At 38.7% G+C, this 17,386-nt stretch overlaps 1 protein-coding gene across 9 annotated transcripts in view; it reads right to left on the reverse strand.

Annotated features, from left to right (window-relative positions):
- The window catches only part of ATP6V0A1 (ATPase H+ transporting V0 subunit a1), a 52,690-nt gene extending 44,351 nt beyond the window's left edge, over positions 1 to 8,339 (reverse strand). For 3 of the 9 annotated variants that reach the window (XM_023725271.1, XM_004390293.2, XM_023725278.1), the window contains exons 1-2: positions 7,946 to 8,238; positions 6,218 to 6,380 (exon numbers count right to left, since the gene is read on the reverse strand). In XM_023725271.1, coding sequence (XP_023581039.1) covers positions 6,218 to 6,334 — 117 coding nt within the window. In that variant the 5' untranslated portion in view covers positions 6,335 to 6,380; positions 7,946 to 8,238. The other 6 variants (XM_023725272.1, XM_023725273.1, XM_004390291.2 and 3 more) reach the window with 6 other exon arrangements.
- Between the last annotated feature and the right edge of the window lie 9,047 nt (positions 8,340 to 17,386).

Raw genomic sequence — 17,386 nt, forward strand, 5'->3', positions numbered from 1 at the left:
ACCAATGTCATAAAACAACATGTGTACTACTGTTTCATGAGAAACTATTTGTTCTGTAAGCCTTCACCTGAAGTACAATAAAATAAAAAAAAATTTAAAAATTAAAAAAAAAATCCCATTGCTGTTGAGTCGATTCTGATTCATAGCGACCCTACATGACAAAGTAGAACTGTCCCATAGGGTTTCCAAGAAACAGCTGATGGATTTGAACTGCCAACCTCTGGTTAGCAGCCTGAGCTCTTAACCACTGTGCCACCAGGGCCCTAGCAAAGAGCATAAATTAATGAAAAAGAAACCTAAGCTAGGTTTCATATACATGAGAAAAGTAAGCCTCTATCATTTGAGTTTTCTATTATATTCAGTCAAACATAATCCTAACTGATATTAGTTTGCTGTTATTCCTCTTCAACATGGTATTGAAGGTCCTAATGTGTACGGTAAATTAAGAAAAAGGAAGGAAAGAGTAAGGAAAGGAAGAAACAAGATTGCAGATGATAAATCAATTACACAGAAAATCAAAGACTTCTACAGACAAACTATTACAACTTTAAAAAGATAATTCATCAAGGTTGCTGAATGTAAGAAAAATATACAAAAATCAACTGTATTCTTTTACACCAGCCACAAACAGAAAAGTTAAATTTCAAAATGATACCAGTTACAACAACAAAAACTCAAAATAAGTCTAACTAAAGATGTACAAGAACTTTATGGTAGAAATAAAACTATCAATAGGGAATTTCAAGGAACTTAGCAAGCTGATTCCAAATTCTAAGATTAATATGAAAGAGCAAAGGGGCCAGAACAGCCCAGACAATTCTGATGAACAAAGTGGGGGAACTCGTACCCTGTAAGATATCAAACCTTATTATTAAGCTATGGCAACTGAGTTATTGTTGTATTCGTACAAATTAAAAAACCAAACCCATTGCTGTCGAGTTGAAACTGGGATAAACAAATAGGCTAACAGACCAGAAGAGAGAATCCAGAACAGATGCCTATATGTGTACAGGTAGTCCTCGACTTGCGACAGGGTTCCGTTCTGACGGCTCCATCAAAAGTCAGTTTTGATGTAAACTGAATACTTCTTTTTTTTTTTTTTTTTAGTTTTCATTATTATTGCCTTTTATTATCAGTATCTTTATAAATCCGGCAGTATTTTGAATAGTAAATCCTAAAACTGAATATCTGTGAGTGAACATTTGAGAACAGTAACATCATCAGCAAATTACATGCTGCAACATAACTACTAACGACAAGAAGTACCAAAAAAAAAAAAAAAAAAGATGATCATTAGTACAGTTGGTCATAACTCTAATACGTCATAAGCTGGGGTCTATTTGTACAAATCTGATATTTTACAGAGATGGGATTATAAATTACGAAGTAAGAATACATTATTCAAAAAGTTGTTCTGGGACAATCGGTTATTCATGTGGGGAAAAAGTAAATTAGATTCCTACCTCACTTGTTACAAAAATAAATCCCAGGTAGATTTAAACTTAAGCATGATGAGGAATAACTCTTTTTTAATTTTATAAGCAATTATAGAAAAATATATTTATAATCTTGAGGAAGGAAAGGATTTCTTATATAAGACACAAAAAGTACAGCCATTAAGGAAAAATTGGATACATTTAACTACATTAAAATTTAAAACAATATATATGTCCACTGGCCAAATTTGGAACAATTTAAACATCAAAAAGAATAGTGACAATAAAAGATTATAACATACTTAATAAACAAAAATATCCATGAGTCCCAGTGAATCTCAGGAAAAAGAGAATAAGGTGGGAGAGGGGAAAGCTCTTTATTAAAGAAGAATGATAACTAGTAAAAGTAGAAGGAATAATAGAATTGGAAACTCATCATTTTTGCAAGCACTTGCTTACTATAGTAACTGATACAGGCAAGGCTCAGTTGAAGGATGTTAAAACTATTTGATGAAAAGCAACTGGGAAATGAGATATTCACACAGTTTCAAAGTATCACCCCACATTACTTATTAATCACAAAGGGGAAAAGATACTTTTACAATGGAGAAATATAGCAAACAACACCTTAATCAAGTAATCAAACTTATCATCACCAATAACACGACAAATGACATCATGTGCCCTCTGCTGTGACATATCGAGAAGGACACAATATCACATACGCAGTCTTCTTGCCAAAAATGTTTTAACTTAAATTGAATTATGGGGAAATAATTAGACAAATCCAAAGTGAGAGATTTGCAATAACAACTGGCCTGGACTCCTCAAAATATCAATGCCATGAAAAACCAAACAAATAAACAAAAGCTATATTTCTGCAGAACATGAGAAGCAGACTGGATTTCTCCCTGGTGACTCCTCACCAGCCCTTTCAGTGGTTCTTCACTGATAATTCCACCCTGTCTTTCTTACTCCTTCCCCCAGCCTCCCTCTCCTCCCAAAAAGGACCAAAAAAAAAAAAAAAACCCAACCAACCAATTGTTGGGACAATTGGAGAAAAAGGAATATAACTATATATTAGATAACTGTGTTGAACAATGTTAAATTTCTCTACTATGATCACTAGGTTGTGGTTATGAAGGAAAATCTCTGTTCTCAGGTGATATGTGCTGAAAATATGAAATATTTAGGGGTAAAATGTCACAATGGCCACAAATTACTAATGATTCAGTAGAAAAAAATTATATCAAAAGTGATGAAATGTTAACAATTGGTGAATCTATAAAGGGCATTTGGGCTTGAAATTTTTCAAAATACAGATTTTGGAAAAAAGAAAAAACTGATAAACAAAAAAACACACAATAAAATTTATGAATGTCAAAATACATCATAAACAAAGGCAAAAAGCAAGCCACAGTCTGGAAGAAGTTATCAGTAAAGGATTAGAAAAAGATTAACTTCTAGGATACATTAAGAACTTTTACAAATCATACAAGTCAATATGCAAAAGTCAAGCAACCCAGCAGACAAATAGGCAGACGATATGGACAGATATTTAATAGAAGGGCAAGCCTGTATATCCAATGAACAGACAACAAGATGTAAAAAATAATCAAGGAAAGGCAAATTAAAACAATCAGATACCCCTTCACACCCATCAGATTGGCAAAATTCTTTAAGTCTGAGCACAGAAGTGTTGATAAAATTGTGGAACAACAGGATCTGTCAAACACTGGCGGGAGCATTAACAGGTATGTTCCCTGCGAAGTACACTTTGACAATAGCTAACGAAGTTAAAGATGCACACAATACCAGTTATATCACTAGAGTAGCAGTAGGTCCGTGAGATCAAAACTATTTCATAATAACACCAAGAGATAATTTGCCTTTTTCACTCTCATGTACAGTGGAGTTTTCTAGGGGCTTCTGACATATAATATCACAACGGATTGAATACAGAAGCAGATACGACAATCTGTCATCCATTACTTCAGACATTAAAGAGATTTGCAAAAATGTAAAAATAATACCACTCTTCTCATTATTTTTTTGTTTTGGAAAATATATCTATTTTTCATAAAAATATTTTTTTTAATATGTAGTCAGTTTATCACTGTAACTTAAAAATGATTTAATAAATGCTTTGAACATTTCTGAGTTTTAATTTTTAATACAGTAAATATTGATGGCTATAACTCACCTAAAAAAAAGCTCTTTAGAGTCCTCAACAATTTTAAGAATATAAAGAGGTCCTGAGACCAAAAAGTTTGGCGACCATGACCTTAGAGAAAATATCACATAAGTATACCAGGAGACATACATAAGAATCTTCACGGCAATATTGTAATAACAAAGAACTAGAATTAAACTAAATGTTAATCAGCAGGAAAAACTGATGGATAAACTGCATGTATTCTTACAATAAATATAAAGTAATTAAAATGAATGAATTAGAACTACTTGTACCAACACTGTCAAATCTCAGAAAGAATGCTGAATTTAAAAATCCAGTGCTAAAGGACACATACAGTATACCACGTATATAGTTTAAAAACATATAAAACTATACCATTTATATATTATTATTTAGTGATACATACATATGTAGCAAAAGTAAAACAATACAAAACATGGAAATGATAAAAGCAAAAATCATTGAGTGGTTACCTTAGAGGAGGAATGGCATGGAGGAAGGATACATGGGAGGCTTCAATTATATGTGGAATGTTTATTTCTTAAGTAGGTAGTAAGAATATACGTGTTCATTATATTATTCCCTATACATTGTTTGTATGACTGAAATACATTATAAGCAAAAAGAAAGCAGTCTAGATATAATAGGAGTTAAGAAGAGGGACACCACAGGACCAGACGAAGGACTGCAAGCTAAGGGTGACTTAGGTTTGACTTAGGTTTCATGTAACTGGAAGAATCTTGGCGCATTAGCTCATGTTAAGTCAGGATGAGGAAACAGTTTGTGAAAAGGTAGAGTGTTAGGATTTAGACATACTGAGCTTGAGAGAATCACCAGGTGACAGCAATCTTAGAGAACCATATATAGAAGGATGGAGTTTGGGAGGTCAAAGCTAGAGACACAGACTAGGGAGTCAATGAATAAAGATGGAAGATTTGAGAGTAGATGAAATCATCAAAAAGATGATAAAGGAAGATGTGGGTGTGCAGGAACTTACCCAGAGAGGGCAGGGCATGGGGAACACCCACACCTAGGTGGGGAAGATAAGAGACTACTGGAAGACAAAATGAGTCCTCAGAAAGGTAAGAACACAAATCAGAGTCAGGGAGGAGAACATTTGAAGAGAGATGCTATAAAATGGTTCAAAGAGGAGAGGAATAAGTCCCTATCACTGAATTATTGTTTGTGCAATTTCAGCTCAAAGACTGAGAACTTCCTGAAAGTTTACCAATTCAGAAGCCTATACTGATTAATCTCACACCTTTCGGACCACTACTCTTATCATTTATCCATTCATTCCAACAAATATTGATTACCTTATATGTGCTAGGCACTAATGATACAATAACGGGCAAAAACAGATACTTCCCTCTCTTCATTGTGGAAGAGAGAAATTTTAATCAATGACTCACACTGATGAATGTAAAATGACTACAATGACAGCTATGAAAAGTGGTACATGGGGCTTTGAGAACGTATAATCGAAGGATGTGACCAAATCACAGACTACTGAATTGCAAACTCCCTCTTTCTTTTAGCATGTACATTGTGCCTTCTTGATCAGACTGTAAGCCCCATAGGACATAATAGTTTAGACTATTCATTTTCTTCTGATACCATCTTCAAGTGCCCAGTATAATGCTCCAAAATAATGGATATTCAGTATACACTTACTTATATACTATCCATCTGTGGCTGGATGTCTCAGACTTTGTAATACATACATCTTATTGTGTGGAAGAGCTAAGACAATTGTTTTTTTTTTTTTAAATATTCTGCTGTGGGAAGTGTTAATGAGCCCAAAGGCAAGGTGAAAGCCTTCAACAGTTTAGTTTTATGTCCTCTGCTGCATCCCAAGCAATTACTTTAAGAATGCATAGGACTGGTATTAAAGGTGGAGCTAGTAAAAGCATGGAAGGATTGACACAAACGTTCTCACCACTAGAAAGACAACTCAAAGTGTATGCTCTAACAACAGTAAGCCAGTGCTGTAATGTTATTTTTGCAAATAAAAAGCAAAACATTCACCTGTATACCAATATTCACTGCAGCACTATTCACAACAGCCAAACAGCAGAAACAACCTAAATATCCATCACAGATGAATGGACAAACAAAATGTGGTATATTCATATATAATGGAGTGTTACTCAGCCATTAAGAGAAATGAAGTTCTGATGCATGCCACAACATGGACGAACCCTGAAAAACATCATGCTGAGTGAAACAAGTCAGTCACAAAAGGACAAATACTGTATGATCTCACTTACACGAAACAGGCAAGTATACAGAAACCAAAGCTTATTAGTGGTTATCAGGGGTGGGAGCAAGCGGGGAGGGGGAGTTATCGATTAGGGACTGAGTTTCTATCAATGGTGGTGGAATAATTTGGAAAGGGATAGTGATTATGGTTGGACAACATGATGAATGTAATCAATGTCACTGACTTGTACATGTAAAATTAGCAAACTTTTTAAATGTATTTTTTACCACAATAAAACAAAACATTCATCATAAGGCAATTGACCATGATGAGAAAAATAGAGTTCAGCAGTAATCAAGACACAGTTTCACAACTACTTACATCACGAAACTGAACCTTTCCGAGTTCTCCTAATTCACTGACGCAACAATAAGCAGCTTCTGACTGTAGAAAAAGCTGGGCCAGCGTCATCTCCTCACTCCGGAAAAGTTCCCCCATGGTGGCAGAAAGTACCAGTCAACAAACTACCTAGATTTCTCTCCACCTGAGGCAAAAAGAAAATTACAGGACCTTGGAAATTACCAAGTGCCAAAGGCAAACAACACCCCAGCAAGGCTCTTTTGTTTTGCATTTTCATTTCTTCTACCCCATGCTGACAGGTCTTTAACAACTGTTCTGATATCCTGCTTAGAAAGACAGAAAGGAGAAATTGCCCAAGCAGTTACCGAACCCGTTCTACAGAGTGCAAGATGAAAAGTGACTTCCTTTGCAGTCAACATCAGGATCAAGTGACAATGTTTTGGGATAACTCAATACATGAGAATGTACCCAGATTAAAGACAGAACTGGGAATCCCAAACAGCTCTTTAAATACCCTTGACACAATATCATGAGGCATTGACATTCATGCTGCCCTATCTTTTTTTGCTTGTACAGGAAGCAAACGTAAGAGATCTTGATGACTGTTGTCTCTGTTGTAACTAGTTTTCTACTCTTTACTGACAATGCCCATCTCTAACAGCCAAAGCCCTAGGACTGTGGCTATATTAAAGGGTTTAATCTTCCAAATGCCTCAGAAAACACAATTTTTCCCCTAAGGAATTCAAATGTATAACCATTATCTAAAAACATAGAAAGTAGAAGAAAGAAATCAACTTGCATATTAAGTTCAGTTTCAAATTAAGCATAACAGGGATACATTGATAATGACAAAGCGGTTTTATCAAGCCACAGAGAATAAGATTTCCACCCCTGCAGCTTTCTGTTTCTTATCCCCACCTTCAAGATTAATTGCACTCTTCCATCTGTCAAGTCTTTTCATGCTTAGAGCCAATAAAGGCTTCCTTTAAGGGCTGTCTAAACTGTTGCCCTGTTAAAAACAAAATAGGCGCTATCAGTGGTCCTGAAACGGCAATTATTTCTTCTCAATCAGCTAAGGTAAGACACAGACTGTACACTATCTAAACTCAGCATAACGTACGGTATTTTTAGTGTCATGAGGGCATTCATATTCAGTACTGATAAGGTGAGACTGGCATCAAAGGAAAGATGGGAGATATTTTAAGGAATTTGAGCGACAAGACCTTTGTGCATTTGATGTTGAAGGCGGCAAGACAACACACTCAAATATAGGCAAGGACTTATCAAGAGATTATGTAGCTTGACTTTAAGATTGTTTATACTTGGATCATCCGAAACAGCTGCTACTAGCCCCACCCAAAAAAACAAAACAAAAAAACAAGGACAGATTCCACAATCTTTAAACACATAAAATTATGCCTGACCAGCACAGTTCAAGGGCCACCAATAATGATAGCCTCCAATGAGTTCCCTCCCTCTCTCTGGTCTTTAATGATTACAGGTCTCCCGAGAACATCCCAATGGAGCCAATCAAAACCTAAACAGGCCAAAGCGGTTCTGGGGTCACAAAACAAAATGATAAGTAACAGTAATTCTGCTTAACGAGTCCAAATACAACAGGCCCCGCACCCGGCCTCGGGGATCTCATTACTGTCATCCAGTGCTCGCCTCCTAACACGGTATTCACCTGCTCCATTTCTTGCCTACCCAGTGAGAAAGCAGGAATTCTCAGAGCCCAGACACACCTACCTCCTGGGGTGGGGAATAAAAGCGGGGCAATCCTCAAATTCAGAGACGGTCAATAAGCCCCCTAAATTCAGTTCTTTCGCCTACCCCTTAAATGGGGGAAGGGATTCAGGTCCTCCAAAGGCGAGAGAACCTCTGGTTCCTCTGATCACAGGAGCGGTGCCCAAAGAGGGGGAGAACGCCATTTCTTCCCACAGACCCAAATTCCCTGCTAATTCCTTTGACAAGCAGGGAGGCTATTAGAAGGAGTTCCTCCGCCCCTCGGAGGCCGCTCCCGGAGGCGCTGTACCTGCAGCCCCCGCTCACCTCCCGCTGCCGACCCCACTGACGCCACGGCAGCCGCGGCAGACTAACCCCGCAGCCTCCGCCGCTCCGGACAGCAAGCCCTAGACGTGACTACGTCCGTAAAGCTCCGCCACCGCGCCGCCGCAGCCCTCCGCCCCCACGATGACCTCATCGTAGTCGGCCAATGGGCTGCTGCCTCGCCCCGGCTGCCGCAGTGCGGCGACGCGGGGACTCGGGCGAGACCCTGCGTACTGACGCCATCTTGTTCTCGCCGCTGCGTTTTCTGGCTTGGGAAGGCTCGTGGGTGGTGCAGGCAGTGCAGGTGCTCCGGGCCTTCGGTTCCTGAGGCCTTTGGAATCTCTCTACCTAACCCTTGTCTTCGAAGCAAGGCTGTCTGCTCTCCTTGTTTCCGTATCTAAAGAATTAATTCAGAACTGTATCTCCTCGAGGAAAGTAGCATGAAGGAAAGGGATAAAACACACAGACACACCCTGTTACTTGTTTATTCTACCAATGAGAAAACAATCTCTCGAAGAAAGTAGCGTGAAGAAAAGGAATACATCAGACACACACACACACCCTGTTATTTCCTTATTTTACAGATGAGAAAACTTGAGACCTAGAGTGGAGAGTGACTTGCTTAAGGTACTAGAGCTTGTAGTAGGACTTAAAACAGGGTCTCGTTTACTCAAGTACGGAACACCCGTCTTTAAAAGGTACTTGATTCACGCCCTTCACCAACTGCCCAGTGTCTATTTTTCTCCAAGTAACAGTGGGGGAGGAAAAAAACAAAACCGTATGTTGCGAAAGTAAACTTTGATCTTGTTTAGTGGATTCCTGTGGGCTCATTTGACCACGTAGGGATTTTTTTCCTCAAATTTAAAAATAAAAATTTTTTAACGCAAAAGTGATGCGTGCTTATTATTCTTAAAAACACCTTCCTCAAATATTGATAATGATTGTCTTTTCTTGCCTCTCTTTTAAGGAAGCGTAGGGAATCCCAGGTCCTTGGTAATAACCAGAACTACATCTGGAAAAACTCGGAAAACCGGTAATTCAGTCTCTGTGGGTGGTGGAACCCTATTGTGATTGAAGTGTAATGAGGGAGATATTTCAGATAAGGGCTTGGTGCTGATAATTTTGTCTATCTGGCAAAAATATCCGTACTGCTCTAGCAGCCTAAGTGAAATAATGAAGGGCGAAAATGAATGTTTTATTTGAATTTTCTATCTCATATTGTGAGTGAAGATATAGTTGACTTCATTATGATTTTCTTGAGCACTTCGGAGACTCAGGCACCCCTTTTCCCTGTGGTCTTAAATGTTTTTTTAGCTCTCCCAACTTTCTGGGCAAGGCAGATAGGGACCCACATTTGAAGGCTTGCAAAGTTTCAGAAAACATTACACAATTACTGTCGTTTCCTTCCTTTAAGACTTACAAAATAAATAAATAAATAAACCTCAGAGTCGGTGGCTTGCTAACCACAAATGTTTCATACTACACCGGTACGATAGCCTTTCCTTTGGGCTCACCTCAATTCCCTTGAACTCTCTTTTTTCATGGCGTTCTTGAGCTCCTTTTCTCTGAAAGCTCTTTTTCTGTCTCCTTCCATCTCCTGCCATCAATCTTTCCCCCGTGTTCTGTTTCTTTTCCCTCTGTGCTCTCCTCCTTGGCAGTCTTATCTATTGCCAGGCTTAAATGTCTGTGTGTGGGACTCACATCTATTTTTCCATCCACCTCCCTTCTCCAAGGCTCAGAGATGGAATTTCAACTGCCTGCTAAATAATGCCATTCAGAAAACAAATGTTTGTTGAGGGCCCACTACATGCCAGACATGGTGCTAGGTGCTAGGGATAGGAAAATGAAACAGACATGCTTCCTATCCTGGAAGAGTTCACAGTTAAGTGAGAAATGTTGTTAGGTGCCATCCAGGTGGTTCCGACTCATAGCAACCCTGCGTACAGCAGAACAAAATACTGCCCAGTCCTGCGCCATCCTCATAATCGTTGCTATGTTTGAGCCCATTGTTGCAGCCACTGTGTCAACCTATCTCGTTAAAGGTCTACCTCTTTTTCACTGACCCTCTACCAAGTATGATGTCCTTCTCCAGGGATTGGTCTCTCCTGATAACATGTCGAAAGGACATGAGACAAAGTCTCACCATCCTGGCTTCTAAGGAGCATTCTGGCTGTACTTCTTCCAAGACAGATTTATTCGTTCTTCTGGCAGTCCATGGTATATTCAATATTCTTCACCAACACCATAATTCAAATGCATCAATTCTTCGATCTTTCTTATTCATTGTCCACCTTTCACACGCATGTGAGGCGATTGAGAACACCATGACCTGGGTCAGGCACACCTTAGTGCTCAAAGTGACACCTTTGCTTTTTAACACTTTAGTCTTTTGCAGCTTATTTGCCCAAAGCAATATGTTGTTTGATTTCTTTACTGCTGCTTCCATGGGCATTGATTGTAGATCCAAGTAAAATGAATTCCTTGACAACTTCAATATTTGCTCTGTTTATCATGACATTGTTTATTGGTCCAGTCGTGAGGATTTTTGTTTTCTTTATGTTGAGGTGTAATCCATACTTGTTACCGGGTAGAAACCCTAGGTTTTGCTTGGCATGACTCATATCGGCCAATAAACGAGAAGCCGAAGTGGGAGAACGTAAAGATGCCTTTTACTTCGTTGCGCAAGGAAGGAAGCAATCGAGGCTGCTGCCTCCAAGACTGCTTCATGCAGGTGAGGAAAATACTTACTTTTAAGGGGTTTACAAGTAGGGAGTTCATACAAGTTATGTCAGCAACACTCAATCATGCCATGCAGGTGCCAGGATTTCACGGGGCAGGCCAAGCAAAAGAATTTCCATTCTGATGCAGATTGCCAAGCAATGGTACTGAAAATGGGAGGCAGCAGAGCAAAGGAACTGCAATTCTGATGCAGATTACGAGGCCAGCCAAGCAATGGAACTGGAAATGGCAAACGCCAGCCAAGCAATCTGCAGTGGAATTTCCTGCAGTCTGGGGACCTCTGTATTGTACTGAAGGCTGTAATCTTTGATCTTCATCAGTAAGTGCTTCAAATCCTCTTCCCTTTCAGCTAGAAAGATTGTGTCATCATCGGCATATTGCAGATTGTTAATGAGCCTTCCACCAATCCTGATGCCCCATTCTTCACATAGTCCAGCTTCTTGGATTATTTGCTCAGCATACAGATTGAATCTGTATGGAAAGGATACAACCCTGATGCACACTTTTCCTGATTTTAAACCACATAGTATCCCTTGTTTTGTTCGAATGACTACCTCTTGATCCATTAACAGGTTCCACATGAGCACAATTAAGTGTTCTGGAATTCCCATTCTTCACAATGTTATCCATAATTGTTATGATCCACATAGTCAAATGCCTTTGCATAGTCAATAAAACACAGGTAAACAGCTTGCTGGTATTCTCTGCTTTCAACCAAGATCCGTCTGACATCAGCAATGATATCTCTGGTTCCACGTCCTCTTCTGAATCTGGCTTGAATTTCAGGCATTTCCCTGTCAATATACTGCTGCAGCTGCTTTTGAATGATCTTCAGCAAAATTTTACTTGTGTGTGGTATTAATGATATTGTTTGATAATTTCCACATTCAGTTGGATCACCTTTCTTGGGAATAGGCATAAATATGGATCTCTTCCAGCTGGTAGGCCAGGTAGCTGTCTTCCGAATTTCTTGGCATAGACTAGTGAGCACTTCCAGCCCTGCATCCGTTTGTTGAAACATCTCAGCTGGTATTCCGTCAGTTCCTGGAGCCTTGTTTTTCGCCAATGCCTTCAGTGCAGCTTGGACTTTTTCCTTCAATACCACTGGCTCTTGATCGTATACTACTTCCTGAAATGGCTGAACATCTACCAATTCTTTTTGGTATAGTGACTGTGCAATCCTTCCATCTTCTTTTGATGCTTCCTGCGTGGTTCAATATTGCTCTTGAACATAGAGTAGCTAAAGTGAATGGAAGAAATGATGAAGTAAAACAGCCAAATAGAAGATTTCAAAGGGTGGCTTGAGAAGATAAAGTGAAGTATTATAATGAAATGTGCAAAAACCTGAAGTTAAAAAACCAAAAGAGAAGAACACGCTCGGCATTTCTCAAGCTGAAAGAACTGAAGAAAAAATCCAAACCTCGAGTTGCAATATTGAAGGATTCTATGGACAAAATATTGAATAACACAGGCAGCATCAAATGGAGATGGAAGGAATACACAGTGAGAAATAAAGTTCCAATAATTATGGGACGGAGATGAGTGCAAAAGTTAATACATACTATGAGCCAGGCGCTTTTTTAAGCACTTTATAAATATGAACTCATTTAGTCCTACACCAACCCTAAGAGGCAGATACTATTACCATCCTCATATAACAGATGATGAAATTGAGGCACAATAATTTGTCTAAGGTCCCTCAGCTAGTAAATGGCACAGCAGGATTCAAACCCAGCCAGTTTGGCTCCACTTCGTGTGCTCTTAAGTATGATGCCGTTCTGCCTCCATTAAGAGTACTGTCTCTGAATCTGACCAGAATTCAAATCTCGATGTGCCGATTAAGAGCTGTAACCTTGGAACTCTCTAAGCCTCAGTTTTCTTATCTATACAGTGAGGATAATAATAGTACTTACCCCATATCGTTTTTGTGAGGATTAAAAGGAACTTGGTACATGCCTGGAGCTCAAGCATTCAAAAACTTTTAGCTATAATTATTGAGATACAAAAGTACTACATCGTAGGCTTGAAGGTATCAGAAAAGGTTACATCACGGAGGTGACATCTGAACAGTTTTCAAGGATTAGAGCTTTCACCAAATAAAAACTATCCCCCTAAGACCCTTAATCCTACTAATAACATCACTGTTTTCCTAGTTACCCAGGCTACAAGCTTAACCAGCTCATTCTAACTCATGTTGACCCCACGTGTGTCAAGAATAGAACTATTCTCCATAGAATTTTCCATGGCTGATTTTTTGGGAGTAGATCTCCAGGTCTTTCTTCCCAGGTGCCTCTGGGTGCACTGAAATTCTAACCTTTTGGTTAGCCAAGCACATTAATCATTTGCACCACCTAGGGATGGCTTATACCATCTTGAATTCTTTTCCTTTGTTTCCACATCTAGTTACTGTATCCTGATAATTGTATGTCCTGCATTATTTGTTGCCTCTACACCATCCTTTTCATTTTCCTTGCCACTAACATAGTGCAGGCTTGTTTTGCCTCTCCCTGTAAAATTAAAGGAGTAGTCTACTGTGAAGCAGCATGGTATAGTGTAGTAGAAAGACTGCAGGATTCTGTAATAGCCTAAAGTGGGCTTGAATCCCTCTATCTATCCCATTTGCTATCAAACATAAGAGAAATAAATCTTGGCTCTAATAGTTACAAGGTGTGTGAACTTGAGCAATTTAGTTTAGCTCTATGAGCTTCATTTTCCTCACTGGGCTCTCATAATGCTCTTGCTGTATCTGCTTCATGGAGTGCAGTTCTTTCTACCTGGCTTTTTATTTTCTAGGTAGAAAACCCGTAAACTCCTTTTTCTCTCTCCTTGCATTTTGCCTGTTTGTTCAATAAGGAGTACCATTTGTTGAATGAATGAATGGACAGATAATCCTAAAAGAAATGGGGCCTGTCGTAGTTATCTAGAGCTGCTATAACAGAAATACCATAAGTGGCTGGCTTTAACAAACAGAAATTTATTTGCTCACAGTTTAAGAGGCTAGAAGTCTGAATTCAGAGCGCCGGCTCTAGGGGGAGGCTTTCTCTCCCTGTGGGCTTTGTCTCTTCTGAGCTTCTGCTCCTGGGTAATTTTTATGTGGCTTGGCATCTCTCTTCCCCCATTTCTGCTTCTTTCTCTTCCTTGTTTAATCTCTTTTCTATCTCGCAAGAGATTGATTTAAGACACATCCCACACTAATCCTGTCTTATTAACATAACAAAGACAACCTATTTCCAAATGGGATTATAACCATAGATACAGGGGTTAGGATTTACAACACGTATTTTTGGAGGACACAATTCAATCCATAACGGAGCCCCCTAATGGAAATCTACTATCAGCAAAAGAACACAGGTAGCAGACAAAAAAGCATGGAATCACACCCTGCTTCTTTTCTCTATCTCCCTTTCATTTTGTAGACTGCTTTATCTGAGAAGAGAGCTTGTGACAGATGCTTGTATTCTTGTAACAGATATGAAGGGCACTTTGGAAAAGGCTCAGAGAAGACAGAATGAGAAAATGTGTGTGTAGACAGTGAAAATTTCGCAAGCTCATCAAGAACAGTACCATAATACTGCTCACATTTGTCACATTTGTATTTCATTTACAATTTTCAAAGGTATTCTACATTGGAGCATACTTATGAGGAAAATGCTTTTTAAATTCAGTGATAAAGAGTAGTTCTATAAATAGTTTTCAGACACCAAAAATCCACTATTCCTTCAGTGAACGTCTATTAAGTACATGCTATACATCAGGCATAATGTTAGAAACCAGGGCACAAAGCTCACAGTCTATCAGGAGAGACAAACAACTGACGATAATATAATATGGGTAATGCAGCAGCGATTGAAACAGAAGGCTAAGGAAGCCCAGGGAGAAAGTTATTAATCCTTTCTAGCCTCGAGGAAGGCTTTAAGAAGACATGACATTTGAGATGGACATTGAAGGATGAATAGAAGTTTGTTCAGTCAGCAAATACACTAACTTAGCCCAAAACTGGCTGAAATATTGTGATCCAGAGTAATCAGGCATTTGTGCTGATTTTATCTATGGCTACCTGCATACTTCCTTAGGAAGGAAAGAAGACAAAAAGAATTCCCTGGATTGTGCTTAAGCCTTCCTGTGACATTTGAATAAGTAAATCATATATCAACAAAATCAAATATAAAATACTGCTAAGAGCAATTCCTTATGAAGCTTGGGCAGTAGTACTGCAGTTCTGAGTATCTAAACTGAGTTATTCCTTAGCATTTGTGAAACATCTAGACAAAAGTTACAAAGATTAGTTCTTCACTACTGAGACAATAGAGAGAATGGAGGCAGTGATCCAACTAATGGGGTCAAAAAATAAAAAATTTCAAGAAGTATCATCATAGTGAAATGATTAAAATAAATGTAGGGTTCCCCCCCTTTTTCTTTCTGTTAATTTTTTAGTTTGAATGCACGCACAGCAATTGTCCAGATTTCCACTGTAAGGGTTAGCTCACGTTTACTCATCCAACTCAGATTCCTAGATGGGGCCTCGAGGAGAGTGTTGAAGTCAAACTCTTTTGAAATATGTAATTTGTTCCAGTGTTTCTCTCGTCCATATGTTTCCTGTATTTGTTTCCTAGGTCCGCTGTAGCACATTACCACAGTAATTTATTCTCTTACAGTTCTGGAGGCTAGAAGTCCTAAATCAAGGTGTTCACAGGGCCATGATCCCTCTAAAGGCTCTAGAAAGAATCCTTCCCTGTCTCTTTCTAGCTGCTGGTGGTTGCCACCAATCCTTGGCACTCCTTGGCTTATAGGTGCATCACTCCAATTGCCTCCCCTGTATTCACATGGCATTCTTCCCTTTAGGTGTCTGTGTCTGTATCCAAATTCCCTCTTCTTATAAGGACATCAGTCCCTGGATTAGACCCTACCCTAATTCAGTATGGCCTCATTTTAACTTGATTACATCTGCAAAGACCCAATTTCCAAATAAGGTCACATTCACATGTGCCTGTGGATGTGAATTTTGAGGGGATGCTATTCAACCCAATATACTTCCCTTATCAATTGTGAGAAGGAAATTTTGCTCTGCATAATATTCCAGCTGTTCATCTGCAAGTGGTTGGCAGTAAAAGGTAAAATTTTCATTTAAAATTTTAGTCTTGTTTATCTGCATTCTTCGAGATGACAGTAGCTCAGTTTAATGATCATCTGTCTAGCCAACTAATTATTTTGTTTTCCCCCTCTTATGTAAAAGTAAATTCTAATTCCTAAGGTATTCTAAACTCTACCAAGTAAATTCTAACTCTACCAAGGATCTGATTTGAAAGAGTTCTCCTCCTACAACTTTTAGCTGACCTGTTACCACTTGTAACCCTTGTTCTTGAAATGCTGGCTAGCAGTTTCCATGGAAGCAGTCCCTTTTATAGTTTTATTCTGAGTTTCATTCCTCGAAAGAACACTTCTGCTTTCACTTTCAAAGGCTATGAGTGTTTAAAATGAAGCTCTTTCTGTAAAAAGTAAAAACTTACATAATAGATTTTGAGGCTGAAGTAACTGAAATGTCACCTTTCTTTAACTCTGCTAATGATTACAAGGAGATATGAATGAACATAAAGCATGTGATCTTTTATGCTATTCTTATGACTTGTGTGCCCAACACATGAGACAGGAAGCCTCTTAACTTATGGGAGTTAAGAATGCTATGAAAAGAAGCTTCTAAAACAAATGAAATTTCAAAAACATGAGAAAACTCCAGATGGGAAGAAGGCAAAGGATTGAATGACAGAGAGTAGCGAAACCTCTTTGGGACGTTAGACCTGAAATATTTGCCCAGGATAGTGAGAAACTAGTTCAAGGAAATTTCTGATGTAGAGAATCTGCCAAATGTTTCTGTATTGGTTTCCTAGTAATCTGGAGAAAGGCAGTGAAACCTGGAGTTAAGGACATTGGAAAATTCCAGTAGAAAGAATCTGGTTGAAGATAAACAGAAACTAAGGGACTATGTAAAAAAAACCAAACCAAACTTACAAGAATTATTAAAGGGAGTCCTTCAATCTGAGAACAAACAACATCAGACTACAGGCTGAATCTAGGATGCAGGATTGTACCAGCCAGATACCAACCTAGGAAATGAACTCTCAAGGACTATCCAAAACCAAAAGAATTGCAATAGGGAACTGGAGAGGTTAATCTGTAAATGACAGCATCAGAACAATAAAAGACGGAATAAATGGTGTAGGTATAGACCCTTCTAATGGAAAGGAAGGCAAGGCAATACCAAGTAATAATAGATCAGTTCAAACCTAGCAAGATACGGGTAAATTTCAAGATAACCACAAAGGAAGTTAACAAACCTACTCATCAAAATAAAGAAGAAAAATATAAAGTCTCAGTAGAAACAAAACTACAAAAACAAAAGAAATG

Source organism: Trichechus manatus, unplaced genomic scaffold (assembly GCF_000243295.1).
Source record: "Trichechus manatus latirostris isolate Lorelei unplaced genomic scaffold, TriManLat1.0 scaffold00294, whole genome shotgun sequence".
In the NCBI taxonomy this organism is placed as follows: Eukaryota; Metazoa; Chordata; class Mammalia; order Sirenia; family Trichechidae; genus Trichechus; species Trichechus manatus.